Consider the following 16242-nt stretch of genomic DNA (forward strand, 5'->3'; position numbering starts at 1 on the left):
GTCCTACTAACTGGCTCTAACTCCTTTTCTTGGTGACATAGTTCAGGACAGATTCAGGTTTCCTTGGAGCCCAAAGCTTATCATTCGGATGTCCTTTTCACATAAAACTACAAAAATATCTTACCTGCTCATATTTTAAAGAAAACACATCACCATGTAAACAGTTAACCAAGGTGCCTCCTGCCTTCCCAGAGCCCTGGTAGGGTCCTGCAAGTGAGAGGTCCTGAGACTTAAGCTCCAGAAACTTCACAGGAAAGCAGTCTTTTGACATGGTTTTTGTAATCAGAGGTCAAGAAGCATCTGCTCACTCTGATTCACTGCTGGCCTACTGGGGCAGGACAGCAGTCATCTGGACGACCGGCTGTGGACTCTGTCCTCTCCAGACCTCACAGCCTGCGGGACAGGGCCGCGGGGGTCTCATGTCTGAACCACATCACGCAGGCTTGTGGGCCTCTTCGAGAGGGAGCTGCTCCTCTTCATCCCTCTGACTTGCACTGCACCACCTCGGCACACGCTCACCCTCCAGATCCTGGCTCACTCAGTGCCCCACTCCTGAAGCATCCATCTGGCCATTCCCCAGACTTCCCTCCTGGCCAGCTTTCTCCTCAGAAGTCTCAGGGAAGACCACTTCTCAGGGGAACCCATGAGCATCACGTGTGTGTGGGTGCTAAGTCAGTTCAGTTGTGTCTGACTCTTTGCAACCCCATAGACTATATACAGCCTGACAGCCTCCTCTGTCCATGGGATTCTCCAGGCAAGAATACTGGAGTGGGTTGCCATGCCCTCCTCCAGGGAATCTTCTCCACCTAGAGATCAAACCCGCATCTCTTGTCTCCTGCAGACCCTCCTAATGGTGATGTCTAAACCATAGGACTGAAATATCCTACAAGTGGTGGGGTAGTGGTGGTGGGGACTCATGCTGTTAGAAATGTGGTAGGACTGTAAAAGTCAGAACTCTATTTTTGGAAGGTAAACTGAGCACATACATCAATCTCCCCATCCTATGCGAAAGCCTCAAACTTTTAAAGAAAGGAAAAAAATAGCCATATTTGAAAGCAGGAAAGAAGTCTATCAGGTACGTAGAAAATACCAGAAGATGCTGAATGATGGAGTGCAATTAGGATAAGATCAAAGAGAAAAAGCATTAACCAGCATGGCTGTAGACTGTGACCATGAAAAAAGGGCTCTGCATCCACATGCAAGACACTGACACAGGTGGGGGCTGTTGGCAGACCACAAAATGAAGAGTTGGGGGGGCCACAGACCTAAGCGTCCTCTCACCATGCTGACCAGCCAGGGGCAGGGAGTTTATCTCTCTGGGAATAGTATACACGCGTCACAGAGAGAAAGGCAGGGCCTCAGGTCACAGATGGCACCTGGGAGGGACCAGGCTCTTTGGATGAAGATCAGCTGCCGCGGTACCCCATCTATCAGTACCGCCCTCCTCAGCACACTTCAGTATTAGCCGCTGCAGCAGCTGCCACCCACACCCCAAATAAATATCCCCGTGGAAAGCTCCATCACAAAGATAAGCACCCAATCCAGAACCATCAAACATGAGGAAAGATTACACTATGAAAGGGAGCCAAAAATTCAACAGACAGAGGCGCTTACTCCTGGGGAAATGAAGCTAATACAGAACTGCTTTGAGACAAAGTGTAGAGGAAATTGTCCTCAAGAAGAATGAACCTAGGAGGAAGTTATTGTTGTTGTTTAGTCACTAAGCCATGTCCAACTCTTTGCGACTCCATAGAGGGTAGCCCGCCAGACTCCTCCGTCCATTGGATTTCCCAGGCAAGAATAACTGGAGTGGGTTGTCATTTCCTTCTCCAGGGGATTTTCTTGACCCAGCAATCGGACCTGCATCTCCTGCATTGCAGGCAGATTCTTTACCACTGAGGCACCAGGGAAGCCCCCTAGGAGGAAGTAGAGGGATGCAAAAAGTCATAATAAGCAAAGAAATGAGCAAAACTTCCCATTATTCCCAAGCACAGAATTTTAAACACACACAAATATATATTAACACACACATTGTTAGAAACACAAGGACTCAAAAAGACCTGTTCTAAAAGAAATACTGGAGAAAATTCTCAATTAAGAAGAAAAACAAATCTAGGAGGAAGGGGAAGGATTTAAAAGCAACAACAAACAGAAGAATTAGGGGGGAAATATCTAGATAAGTAATTATTGTGAAATAAAATGTTTGAAATGTCCATTTGGAGTTTAAATACCAGATGATACCTCACATGGAAGGGTAGGAACACATGTGGATATAAAGGGAAGTGAAATGATGACCAAGTTCTTGTCATGTTTAGGAGGATGGTGTAGAAATCTGTTTTATTTTTCTAGGATTTATAAGTAAAATATAACTCTGAGTAAGTACGTTAAAAGTCCACAGTTAGCTACCAGAAGGATATAAATGGAAAGCAAATCATTGTACTAAAAAGTGAATATGAAGAAATAAAAATTCAATCACTCCAACAAGCCACAGGAAAAGAAAAAAATGAAATAAAGACCAAACTTGAGACACAAGAACAAAACTGTCCAAAGAACAGTAAGCCACCAGCAAGGGACAAAATACAAATATTCAATAAATTCTTAAAATTTTAACTAGTAATAAAAGGGGAAATTAAGGTAAGTGTTGCCTTATCTATTTTTAAGGTTTATCTACTTGCATGGCTGCACGGGGTCTTAGCTGTAGCACGCGGCGTCTTCAGTCTGTGTTGCAGCATGTGGGATCCTCAGCTGCAGCATGTCAACTCTATGTTGGGGCATGTGGGATCTTGTTCCTTGACCAGGGATCGAACCTGGGTCCCCTTCATTTGGAGCATGGAATATTAGCCACTGGACTGTTGCCCTAAGGGTCTGGGAGCGAGTGATGAGAATGAAGACAAAACAGGAAATCTGGTGCAATGGTCAGGGGACCTGCAGCCTCTATTGGACTAAGAGAGTAATTTTGAATAATGGTTCCTATGGAATTGTATGGGACTGATCCCCTCAGGGGTATGCAGTCTCTAATTGCTCTCATCAAAATCAGTCCTGCGATCCTTATTTGTGAGGCTTCATTGGCGGGTGCATAAAGTCTTTGACCATTAATATTACCACTCATTCAGATCATCCAATTATATGGCATGTTAGTGGCCTGTCACCCCCATTCCCACAACTGGATAAAGGAAGAGGGCAAGGAGAGATTTGGAGATTGGCTTTAAGTCTTAAAAAAATGCCAAATTTGGGATGGACATTATTCCGATAAAACTCATTATTTATTGACATTTAATACCAGTACAAACTGGACATTTTATAGTCAGTCTTGTGTGAGAGATTCTTATGTGTTCTTGAAAGGAACAATTTTTATCAATGAAAGTTTACAAGAACATTCTTGCTAGGACTGAAAATTATATACTTGCTTAAATTCTTCACTTTATAATTCTAATCAGTCATTTGTTATATTAAGAAGGAGGTTGGGAATATGGCTTCCAGTAAATCAAACCAGACCTTGGGAAGGCTCTCCTGAAACACATGCTCTTTTAAAGGTTATAAAGAAAGTACTACAATGTTCCAAAAAGTTTAATGGACCTCTTATAGCAGCTATTGTGGGAATTATTGCTATAGCCCCGACCGCAGCAGTAGCTGGAGAGACACTGCATCAAACTATATAAACGACTACGTTTGTCCAGCAGCGGCACCAAGATGCAGTTCTGCCCAGGGAAGTCAAACCCACATAGACCAAGAAATTAATGAACGACTGATTGATTTAGAAAATTCAGTTCTACTAGGGGACGAAGTACAAAACTTAAAATTACTAAAGCATCTCAAGTGTGATTGGAATATCTCTTCATTTTGTGTCACACCTCATAAATATAATCAAAGAGCATATACTTGGGATCGATTATTTAAACATTTGAGAGGACATGTTCATAATAATCTATCCTTAGATATTTCCCAATTATGGCTACTATTTCTAATATGCAGAATGTTCACTTACAATTACTCCCAGAAATTGATTTATTTGAAGAAACTGAGGAAAGCTTACATAAACTTAACCCTGTGATGTGGATTAAAACTTTAGGAGGAGAATTGCTTGGTACTATAATCAGGATGTATATTTTTAACTGTTTTGTGTCTAGTCCGCAGATGCACGAGAAAAACCATCTGAGAACTGATGAAGAAAAAAGTTGCTCAGACGGCGTATTTACTCCTGAAAAACCAAAAGGGGGGAAGATGTAGTGGGAATTTCTAACAATGTACTTTCACAGCCTTGAGAAATTCCACAGACATAGCACCTGGAAAAACAGCATATATTAAGAAACTGTGTTAATGATTATCTTTCATGTTTTTCTTAACAATAATCTCCTTGTTACAAACCCCAAGGCCAGACCCAGAAGGGAGTGTGACTGGGATCCTGAAAGCATGGACCTTGGAACTCTGGGTTAGTGTCAGGCCTGAACGCTGCCTATGCACTTGCTGATTGTTCCCAAGACTAGCCCAAAAGTGAGCGGCCTAGGGTAATAACAAGGAGATCTGGACTATGTCAGCGTAGTGTCTTGGGAAATTTAAGATCAAAAGAGTCTTGTAGTCTGCAATTAGGAATAAAAGCTGGGCTCAGAGTGGACTCTGTACCTCAGTCCAATAGAGGCTGCAGGCCCCCTGGCCCATTGCACCAGATTTCGTGTTCTGTCTTCACTCTCGTCACTCGCTTCCAGACCATTAGGACAACACCGGACCACCAGGGAAGACCCTGTCTTATCTATTGAAGTGGGAGTTATTGACAGTGCTACTCAGAATTACTGAAGGTCAAGACAAGTTGGTATTCATTTACTGGTAATCAAAGTGCAAGGAGAAATAGCCATTCTGAGGATTAATTTTGCTATATATACCCAGAGCTGTTAAAATATGGCAATTCCACTTCTAGGAATTCTAATTCTAAAAAACATACACTAAGGAAATAATCAGAGAGATGACTGGGGACATGTACTAGAACACTAAAAATTTCATCCTTCCTCCCTCCATCCCTCCTGTGTGTGCTTAACATTTTAAAGGTAAATTGTACTTATTGTAAAATATTCAGAATATTTACAAATGTAAAAACTACTAATAAAAGCCCCTTTCCCTTCCATAATTATGTTTTTGTAACCTGTAGTTTCAAGCAAAAATGGGATCAGACTAAAGTTGTCTGATTTGATTGATTTCTTCATTTAATCAATAAAGGAAAGGGAAAGATTTTTATTAAAGAAGGGCAATTTCTCATGTCAGAATATACAGACCCATAGAACTCTTTCAGTGGGGTGACTCTGCCTGCACACATTCACTGCTGGACCTGTCTCCTTGGAGGGCTGAGATGAGAGTCTGGCAGTGGCTAGATGCAGGTGAGCTCAGAGAGAGTAGAGAGCGGAGCTCTCGAAATAAGAGCTCTATCCATGCGTCCCCTCCAGCATGAACAGGTGACCTTGACTTGAGGTCAACCCAAGTTAGAAGGCCACTGAGACCCCCTTCTTGGTCTCTGAAACTCACACTACTTCCTAATGGATCCAGGGCTGTTGGGGCAGATCTGTTGAGGGGTGAACCACAACACAGCACCCCCAAATGTAGAAAATCTAATGTTCACAGATGACAGCTTGGAACTGTGTTTGTGATATATTGTTAAGGGAAACATATTATAAAACAATATGATCCCAAGTTGTGAAAAGTGGTTATCTCTGTGTAGTGGCATTTGAGTCCATTCTACTTTTAAAAAGTGATTTTCCTGAATTTTCCAAGGGTACTGCATAGATGTAGTGCTTGACAACTGCTTAGAACAGTGCTTAACACAAAGTAGACATCAATAAACATACGCTGAATGAATGACTGGGTTTTGTAATCAGGGAAAAGACTGGAGGTTTTCTGCTCAGTTCCCAGAACAATAAAACACCATTCTGAAGGGAAGCTACCCAAGAATCAGCATAAAGTGAAAACATGCAAGATTTGTTCTATGATGGGGTATAAATTATAAATCTCTCATTAATTAAAAAGAGACAATTTTTAAATTATATAATAAATGCAAAATAAAAAAAAATAAAGATTGAAAATAAAAAGTAATGAGGATGAGTCCAAGCAAAGACACAGAACTGGTCCATCTAGAGCACAGGTCAGCTGCATTCCTAGCTTCTTTCTCTGACACTTCTGTGCTGATCGCCTGCTGGGGGCAGAACGGTGTCTCTGCGCCCCACAGTCCTGCTTCCTTTGGTCCTAAGGTTATCACTCTATGGTCATCAAACATATGATAATCGCTTTTATTGTTTGATGTCACTATTGGGTATCACAACCTCCTTAGGAATTCTGCTATTTTATGTTATCTTACGTAGTCTTTACAAGTAGCAGATTTTAATAACTCCTTTTCAAAATGAGGAACTGGAGCCAGGAGAGGTTTCCTAACTGGCCCAGGAGGGGGCGAGGCTGGGAGCCAGGCACCGCTGCATGACACCATCCTCCCAGCCCCTGTTGCGAGCTCACATGACTCAGAGCTCCGAGAGTTCGCTGACCTTCCGGGCTGTGGCTGACTCATCTCTGATCCCAAATCCAGCCCAGCACCTGGCACAGACAGGATTAGGGCATGTTTGCTAAATCCCATGGGAATTGCCCTCAGGAAGTTGAGGCCCAAAGAGGACCAGTGAGCAGAAAACATCCCAAAGCCCAGGTTATTTCAAGTCCAGCTCAAGGTGCTCTGAGAGTGTGGCATCGGCCACACTGGGGGCAGAAAAAAGGGAACTGGTTCCCACTGCTGAGCGCAAAGAAGGGTTGAGAAGGAGGAAGAGGTGTGTGCAGTATGTTTGTGTGTGTGTGTGTGCATGAGCATGCCTGTCCGTGTGATGCCTCCAGCAATGAGGCAGCCTGTGTGCCAGGGTCTCTGGGGTCAGCCCAGCCTCAGCTTTGTGAATCCCTTCAATCCCCTAACACACAGCCTCCTCCTAGTCCTGCCTGGAGCTGGAGGCAGATGTGATAGTATGCTCAAGCTGGCCTGTGCCCGCTTAGGACTGTCACATCATCAGGAATTTTGCAAGCCAATTTGTAAACACCACTACTGGTAAAAATTAAAATATACAAATGTATAATTAAATAAGTTATTAAAAAGGAAAGTAGTAAAGCCCTGAAAACCCATCACCTCCTAATTACTTTGCTACCTTTGGCTGTGATTTCTCTCTGGGGGTTACCTACATCTGTTATATGTGCAGGATGAAAACTCTGTGCTATGGACTGTGCTACTCCCGTGCCCCCCTTCACACCTCCATTCAGCAACATCACATCGTGAGCTTGAAATCAGTCAGGCTGGGAGTATTTATACCAGGGAGATGGGGGAGCACTACAAATCAGGCTCTGATTTATGTTCTGAGACTGTCTAGAATGTGACAGAGAAAATGTTAACAAGGCAGATTAAATTTAAACATGTTTGTAGCCATTACATTATGAATAGCAAAAAAAAAAAGGAAGTATTCTTCTAGAGTTTAAAATTCTTATCTCACTCATCCAAAAAGGAGTTTCTGGCAAATGAAACTCTGACTCACACCTTGTTTCCACTGTTGCATGTTTGGCTTACTCATTAATGTCAATAAATATATCAACCAACACTCATGTCGGAAATAAACTCATGGGTCAATGGCAGGTTGACTACATATACAAGAGTTCTGGCAAAAATCAATGAAAGCATTCTGTGAGATTTAATTGGGTCTGTGCAGTTTGCAAGGAAGATCATTGTATATTTGTTTTATTTGTAAATCGTGTGTGATAATCTATTCTATTGGTACAATTCCCTGCTTTTGGACCAAAGGAAAGTTTCCTTTCTTGGGTTGCAGAGGGACTCTCACTGGCTGTTTCTACCTCCTCAAATGCCAGACCCCATCTGCTCCTCTGCCCTGAGCATCTGGGGTCAGCCCACTGCAGACTGAGTGCCCCCAGCTCCAACCCAGTGCACGTCCACGGGCAGCTGACCGGCGCCCCTGGCCCCCTGCTAGGTGAGCGAGTGTCTGGGGCTCCCCTGCCCTGGGCTCCTGGTCACACAGTGGACCGAAGTCCTTTGCCTGGTTAACCAGTAGCCCGAGTGCTCTGCCCACCTGGGCCCGTGATCTGTGTCCCGCGCTTCGTGCTACAGGTTGGGGGGCGGGGCAGGCAGAACACAGCAATCTTGCCCAGAATGGCCCCTCTATCCTCCAGAGCCACCAGCCTCCTCCTCTGAGGCCCTCATGTAGAGGCACTTGGCCAGGAAATACCACTTGGAGCCCACCCAGCCCTGCTCCTAAAAGTGCCGTGGCTTCCTAGTCTCAGATGAGCCCAGGATCTCAGTTGTGAACTGAGATAGTTAGACTGCTTGGGACTCAGTCCACAATCACAGCAGGGAGCCCACTTTGTGGAAAAGTCTTCATATGTCTGTGTCCCCCACTAGAGGAGGTGCTCCCCGGGGGCAGGGACCTTCTTCATCCTTCTCATGTGCTCGGCTCCTCACCCAGCACGTGGCGACGACAGGTGCCCACTATGCTTAGTCACTCAGTCGTGTCCGACTCTTTGCGACCTCATGGACCGTAGCCCACCAGGCTCCTCTTTCGATGGGATTCTCCAGGCAAGAATACTGGAATGGGTTGCCATGCCTTCCTCCAGGGGATCTTCCCAACCCAGGGATCAAAGCCAAGTCTCCCAAGTTGCAGGCAGAGTCTCTACTGTCTGAGCCCCCAGGGAAACCCTGGTGCCCACTAAGGCTTCCTAAATGGATAGATGGGAAGTTAGCCTTTCTCAAGGGCCTACAGTATGCCCCGCTATCCCTCAAGGGTATGCTTTTATTAACTAATTTCGGCTTCATGATAGCCCTGTGAGAGGTACTGTCATCACCCCATTTCACCCATGAGAAAACTGAAGCACCAGAAGGCAAGGACACACATCCAGGCTTCCCCAGCCAGTGAGCTGCAGAGTCTGTGAGAGATTCGGGTTCAACCCCTGGGTCAGGAAGTCCCTTAGAGGAGGGCATGGCAACCCACTCCTGTCTTCTTGCCCAGAGAACCCCATGCACAGAGGAGCCTGGCAGCCTATAGTCCATGGGGTAGCAAATAGTAAGACATGCCTGAAGTGCCTGAACACTTCATGTGCAGCTGGGAATGATCAGCTCTGGTTTGTAACCTCCATCAGAGGGTGTATATGGGCTGTTTTCATGCACGTGTGAGTCCTCAGATCTACCCAGAGGACAAGCCTGGGATTTGGAGTTAGAAACCTCTTGAGCTGGGGTGAATCATTTTTCCTGCTGCATCCTTGGTTGCTTCATCTGTAGAATGGATGGGATGCCAACACTTCCCTAGATCCTTTGAGAATTGATAGGAATGGTGATTTGTTAACTGAGAAGCACCGTGCTTGCTGAACCTCAGGCCGGCTTCCACCTTCCCTATGACTGCCTCCCACAGATGCTGTTTCATGAGGTGGGAGTGGAGTATTCCAAGCAGCAGCCTGGCCCTCAGCAAACCCTGGGGTCCCTCCTGGAGGTGGGGTCTGACATTATCAAGAGATACAGGAGCCACATAGCCAAAGAGCTGGACTCCTGGCTGGACGTCTTGGCTCCGCTGTTTAACCAGCTGGTCAGCTGACTCAAAGACAGAATCAGTTCAGCTAAGCTGGAAACAGAGCTCTTTCCCAGGGCAGAAGGACTGCAAGGATTTTCTTGTCTTGAGCAGGACACTGTAGTAAATAGTGCTTTACAGAAATGGCACCCCACTCCAGTATTCTTGCCTGGAAAATCCCATGGATGGAGAAGCCTGCTAGGCTACAGCCCACGGGGTTGCAAAGAGTCGGACACGACTGAGCGACTTCACTTTTCGCTTTCACTTTCACTCATCACCAAGGTCTCACTGGATCCTCGGAGAACACCAGTCAGAGGCAGACGGTCACTCGTTTTTGGTGGGACTCAAACACACCTGATAACTTTAAGATGACCTATTGACTGGCCTTTCGTCTCTGGCCTGCTTCTTTATTCCATCTTCTCCTAGGGCCTTCCTGTTTCCTCCTTTGGGTGTCCAGATCTCTGTTTATTCTCCTTTGCCCTGACCTTACCCCTTCAGTGGGAGCTTACTGTTCAGAGAAGAATGGTCTGCATCTGGTAGCTACCCTCCTTTTGGAAGGAGTGTATGGAAGTGTTTTCACCCATGTCTGGCAAGTTCAGGCAGAGTTACCATGAGAAAAACGGGTGATTGAAGAAGACAAAGGCCCATTTTTTTCTTTTTTGCTCCCTTCCATTCTTAACTGTCCTAAAAAGCACCATTCATTTTTATTTCTTTTATAATCTTACCTTTGTTTACTGTGCTTTTCCTAATAACTTCTTATAGCTGACTCCTCACCCTAATATCCTTTTTGTCTCTAGCTGAAGATGGTATTTAGGGTGACAACTTCCGTCATCTGGGAGAGTTGGCTCAGTTTTCCTAGGTGTCTCCCGTGTATTCAGGAGGCATACACGTGCATGCGTGCTAAGTTGCTCCGGCTGTGTCCAACTCTGTGCGACTCTACGGACTCTAGCCTGTAGGGCTCCTCTGTCCATGGGATTCTCCAGGCAGGAATACTAGAGGGGGTTACCATGCCCTCCTCCAGGGGATCTTCCCTACCCAGTAATCAAACTTGTGCCTTTTACATCTCCTGCATCGGTTGGCAGGTTCTTTACCACTAGCACCACCTGGGGAGCCCATACAGAAGGCATACATGTTATTAAACTTTTGTTTATCTCCTGTTAATCTTTTTTTTTATTATAGGAGTATCTTGGCCAAGAACCTAGAATAATAGAGGAAGTATTATTTTTTTTCTTCCCTACAATAACATCTTGCAACAATCTAAACAGAGACTCCCCTGACACCAGGAAGCGATGGTTCTACTTTTTGAGTAGTCTTTTTAGTTTTAGAATCATTTAAGATAAAATGTTTAAGTTTAAAAGTTTGAGTGAGAATTCTTAATTCATGACATCTAGCTAGACATGACTTTACACCTCTCAAATGCCTTTCATATTCTTTTCTCATATGATCTTCACAAAGTTGTGGGTTAGGACAGGGGTTAATAGGTGAGGAAACTGATTAATAGATGAGGAAACTGAGGCTTTAAGATCTACTAGAAACTACAGAGCCAGGTTCCAAACCTAGATCCTCTGAGCTCCTTCCACTCTAGTCTGTACCTTCAAAACGAAGGCAAGCTGAAATCTGTTCACTGAGCCAAGAACCTATCTGTGGGTCTTTGCTCAGTGCCAGCTGCCAGATTACATAAACCAGGCCTTCTTCCCGGTCCCATGAATCACCAACAGCAAAGAAGACATCACCAGGTGTCTCAAAACACTAAAAACAGACTACCATATTACCTAGCGATTCCGCTTTTGGGTATGTATCTGAAAACAACAAAAACGCTCAGTTGAAAGGGTACGTGCACCGCAAGGTTTGTAGTAGTGTTATTCACAACAGCCGAGATATGGAAATAGCTCACGCGTCCATCAACAGATGAACGGATAAAGAAGATCCCCTTTTCAGCCATAGAAAGGACAACATGTTTGCCATTTGCAACAACATGGATGGGCTTGGAAGTTATGCTAAGTGAACTAAGTCAGACAGAGAAAGACAAATATCAAATGATATCACGTATATGTAGAATCTAAAAAGTACAACAGACTAGTGAATATAACAACAGCAGCAACAAAAAACCATAGATACAGAGAATAAATTAGCGGTTACCAGTGGTGAGAGGGAGGGCTTCACAGGTGGCACTAGTCATAAAGAACCTGTCTGCCAATGCAGGAGACGTAAAAGATGTGGCTTTGATCCCTGGGTGAGAAGGTCCCCTGGAGAAGGGCATGGCAACCCACTCTGGTATTCTTGCCTAGAGAATCTCACGGACAGAGGAGCCTAGCTGGCTATGGTCCATAGGGTTGCAAAGAGTCGGACACGACTAAAACGACTTGATGTCTGCATGCATGCAGTGGCGAGAAGGAAGGGGAGAGGGGCAAGACAGGTGTAGGAAATGAAAAGGTACAAACTATTATACATAAAATACAAGGATATATTGTACAATATAGGGAATATAGGGCTTCCCTATTAGCTCAGACAGTAAAGCGTCTGCCTGCAATGCAGGAGACCTGGGTTTAATTCCTGGGTTGGGAAGACTCCCCCAGAGAAGGAAATGGCAACCCACTCCAGTACTCTTGCCTGGAAAAGCCCATGGATGGAGGAGCCTGGTAGGTTACAGTCCATGGGGTCACAAAGAGTCAGACACGACTGAGCGACTTCACTTTCATATGGAATATAGCCTATATTCTATAACTATAAATAGAGTATAACCTTTAAAGATTATGAATCACTACATTGTGCAACTGTAACTAATGTTGTACATTAACTACACTTCAACTAAAGTAGTTCAATTAAAAAATTACTTTTTTAATTAAAAAAAGAAGACAGTTGCCAGGAACATGCTGTTGCCAGCATGCCTTGTCTCAAGCTGGGCCCTGATAACTCACCTTGCATTTGGGGGAAGCATCTTGGTGGAAAAGCACTGCTTGCCACCCTGGTGAGCAATCCGCTTCTCTGAATTGTTCTTTGGGCTTCTCTGGCCTCCGGTTGAGTGCTTCTGATATTCTGATTGTCTTCCCAGTTTCTGTCACATCATCCAAAAACCCTCAGAGAAAAACAAACATCCAGTCAAATATTCACCTGAGAAATGACAGCATGTGGTGGCCTCCTCCTTGTTTGGGAACACTACCGGCTATTCTCTGGCTCTTCCACCCTTCGCGTGCTTTCTCATTCAAAATCAGGAACTGCCCTCCCAGTTCCTCTTTCTGAGGCTCCTGCAATCTCTCTTAGTCCCTGCTGGCTGTGGGCACTGGCTCCTTGAGATACTGAAGCTTTGTTCAGCAGTTGAGGCCTCTTGGGCTAGCTGTAAAAATTAATACAGGCAATAAAGTAGGACTCTGCCTACTCGGCCTCAAGGCAATAAATTAGGAAATGAGGACCACTGTCTTCAAGATTCTCTCTGGAAACAAGACCTTCTGCTGGGAGGAGGGGCTAGAGACAAATTCAAAACAGAACCCTACTCCCGTAGCAGAACCAGGGCTAGCTCTCCACCAGGAATTCCTACTCCCTTGCCATAAAGTGAAGCTGCTGCTGGCAAGGACCTGCCCAACCAAGGGGCATATTTCCCAGCCCACCCCAGCATCTAGAACAAACATGGGACCAAGGCTGCCAATGGAATGTGAGCGGAAGTGATATGTATCACTGCTGGGCTAAGACAGTTAAGAAGCAAGTGTGTTTTTCTACCCTCTCCTTCCCCACCTGCTGGTTTAGGATTCAAAGGCCTGACAGGAATGGAGGGAAGGAGCCTAGGTCCCTGAATCACCATGTCGAGGAAACTGTCCTCTATGCCAGGGGTCCCCAACGCCTGAGTCACAGACCAGTACTGGGCCACGGTCTGTTAGGACCCAGGCCACACAGCAGGAGGTGAGCAACAGGCAAGCAAGCAAAGCTTCATCTGCATTTACAGGCGCTCCCCACCACCCACATTACTGCCTGAGCTCTGCCTCCTGCCAGATCAGCAGTGGCATCTGATTCTCACAGTAGTGCAAACCCTACTGTGAACAGGACATGTGAGGGACCTAGGTTGTGCACTCCTTGTGAGACCTGAATACCTAGTGATCTGAGGTGGACCTGAGGTGGTGATGCTAGCACTGGGGAGTGGCTGCAAATACAGATTATCATTAGACAGGCTTGACTGCACAGAGACCATAATAAATCAATTGCTTGCAGACTCATATCAAAACCTATCAGACAGTGGCAAGTGACAAGCTGCAACTGGTGGCAGGCTTTAAGTCAGAATCCGACTTATTTTAGTCTGTGCATGGCCCACTATTTTATTTACCACTTTATTTTTTATTTTTTAATTTTTATTTACCACTTTATTTTATTTACCACTCCCATCCATGCCTCTTTCCTGCACTGAACACTTGCCTCAGTCACAGTTTTGGTAAGCCTGAAAGCTAACCCTAGCCAAAATGAGTAAAAAAAAAACGTTGCTAGAGATCTTGGGGAAAGACCCAATGATGAGACGGCAGAAGCCTCTAAGATTGCAAACAAAAAGAAAATTGCATTCAATAGAAAATGCCGAGTCCAACTTAAATTATGGCTTCGTTGCAACAGGTGATTCATATTCTCCAACCCTGTTTTGTATATTATGTGGTGACTGGCTACACAACAAAGCCCTGAAGCCTTCAAAACTACTTCTCCACATGGAGACCAAGCACCCTGCATTAAAAGAAAAGACTTTGGAGTCTTTTAAAAGGAAAAAACCCCACAAACGTGAAGAACAGAAACAATTATCGAAGGCCATCACTTCGTCCAATGTGCCTGTACCGAGAGCATCATTCTTAGTGGCCAACTGCATTGGTAAAGCTAAGAAGCACTTTACTCTTGGTAGAGTTGATCGTGCCTGCTGCTAAGGACAGTTATCATGAACTTTTAGGAGAGGCTGCAGTTCAAATGGTGGCACATGTTCGTCTTTTATAACTGGCACCATAACTAGATGAATTGATGAAACAGCAGGGGATGTTGAGGCTCAATTGTTAGAAGGGATTCATGAGTCACTGTGGCATGCAATGCTGACATTGATGAGTCTACCAATGTTGACATCAAGGCAACAGTGCTTGTTTTGAGAGTGTGCTTGAGGATATATTATGTGCACTTCTGTTGCCGACCAACACAGCTGTAGAACTATTCAGGCCTTTGAATGATTCAGTTCAGCTCAGTTCAGCCGCTCAGTCAAGTCTGACTCTTTGCAGCTCCCTGGACTGCAGCAGGCCAGACCTCCCTGTCCATCACCAGCTCCCGGAGTTTACTCAGACTCATCTCCATTCAGGTGGTGATGCCATACAACCATCTCATCCTCTGTCGTCCCCTTCTCCTCCTGCCTTCAATCTTTCCCAGCATCAGGGTCTTTTCCAGTGAGTCAGTACTTCATATCAGGTGGCCAAAGTATTGGAGTTTCAGCTTCACCATAAGTTCTTCCTGTGAATATTCAGGACTGATTTCCTTTAGGATGGACTGGTTGGATCTCCTTGCAGTCCAAGGGACTCTCAAGAGTCTTCTCTAACACCATAGTTCAAAAGCATCAATTCTTCAGCACTGAGCTTTCTTTATAGTCCAACTCTCACATCCATACATGACTACTGGAAAAACCATAGCCTTGACTAGATGGACCTTTGTTGGCCAAGTAATGTCTCTGCTTTTTAATATGCTGTCTAGGTTGGTCATAACTTTCCTTCCAAGGAGTAAGCGTCTTTTAATTTCATGGCTGCAGTCACCACCTGCAGTGATTTTGTAGCCCCCCAAAATAAAGTCTGTCACTGTTTCCACTGTCTCCCCATCTGTTTGCCATGAAGTGATGGGACCAGAGGCCATGATCTTAGTTTTCTGAATGTTAAGCTTTAAGCCAACTTTTTCACTCTCCTCTTTTACTTTCATCAAGAGGCTCTTTAGTTCTTCACTTTCTGCCATCAGGGGGGTGTCATCTGCATATCTGAAGTTATTGATATTTCTCCCAGCAATCTTGATTCCAGCTTGTGCTTCCTCCAGCCCAGTGTTTCTCATGATGTACTCTGCATAGAAGTTAAATAAGCAGGGTGACAATATACAGCCTTGACATACTCCTTTTCCTATTTGGAACCAGTCTGTTGTTCCATGTCCAGTTCTAACTGTTGCTTCCTGATCTGTATACAGATTTCTCAAAAGGCAGGTCAAGTGGTCTGGTATTCCCATCTCTTTCAGAATTTTCCAGTTTGTGGTGATCCACATAGTCAAAGGCTTTGGCACAGTCAATAAAGCATAAGTAGATGTTTTTCTGGAACTCTTCTGCTTTTTTGATGATCCAACAGAAGTTGGCAATTTGATCTCTGGTTCCTCTGCCTTTTCTAAAACCAGCTTGAACATCTGGAAGTTCACAGTTCATGTACTGTTGAAGCCTGGCTTGGAGAATTTGGGGCATTACTTGAATGATTACATATCAGGAAAGCTGAATTGGTCATTTTGTGTTGGTATATACATAGATGAAGTGGCTGCCATGACTGGATGACTTTCTGGTTTCACTACTCAGGTCAAAGAATTCCCTTCTGAATATGAATCAATGCACTATGTCATCCATAGAGAAATACTGGCTAGCTGAAAAAAAGTCACCTGAATTTAACAATGTTTTGCAGGATGTGATTAAAATTATCAACCGCATTAGAGT

General features: G+C 44.7%; 1 protein-coding gene across 7 annotated transcripts in view; it reads right to left on the reverse strand.

The window, feature by feature from the left end:
- Positions 1 to 12724, reverse strand: part of LOC110148572 (stimulated by retinoic acid gene 6 protein-like) — a 41415-nt gene extending 28691 nt beyond the window's left edge. For 2 of the 7 annotated variants that reach the window (XR_011492725.1, XM_020910615.2), the window contains exon 1: positions 12488 to 12724. Coding sequence is in view for 5 of the 7 variants with exons in the window: in XM_020910615.2 (XP_020766274.2) it covers positions 12488 to 12507 (20 nt within the window). In the remaining 2 variants the exon portion in view is untranslated. The remainder of the gene's footprint in view (positions 1 to 12487) is intronic. The other 5 variants (XM_020910614.2, XM_020910616.2, XM_020910618.2 and 2 more) reach the window with 3 other exon arrangements.
- Between the last annotated feature and the right edge of the window lie 3518 nt (positions 12725 to 16242).

Source organism: Odocoileus virginianus, chromosome 18 (assembly GCF_023699985.2).
Source record: "Odocoileus virginianus isolate 20LAN1187 ecotype Illinois chromosome 18, Ovbor_1.2, whole genome shotgun sequence".
Classification (NCBI taxonomy): Eukaryota; Metazoa; Chordata; class Mammalia; order Artiodactyla; family Cervidae; genus Odocoileus; species Odocoileus virginianus.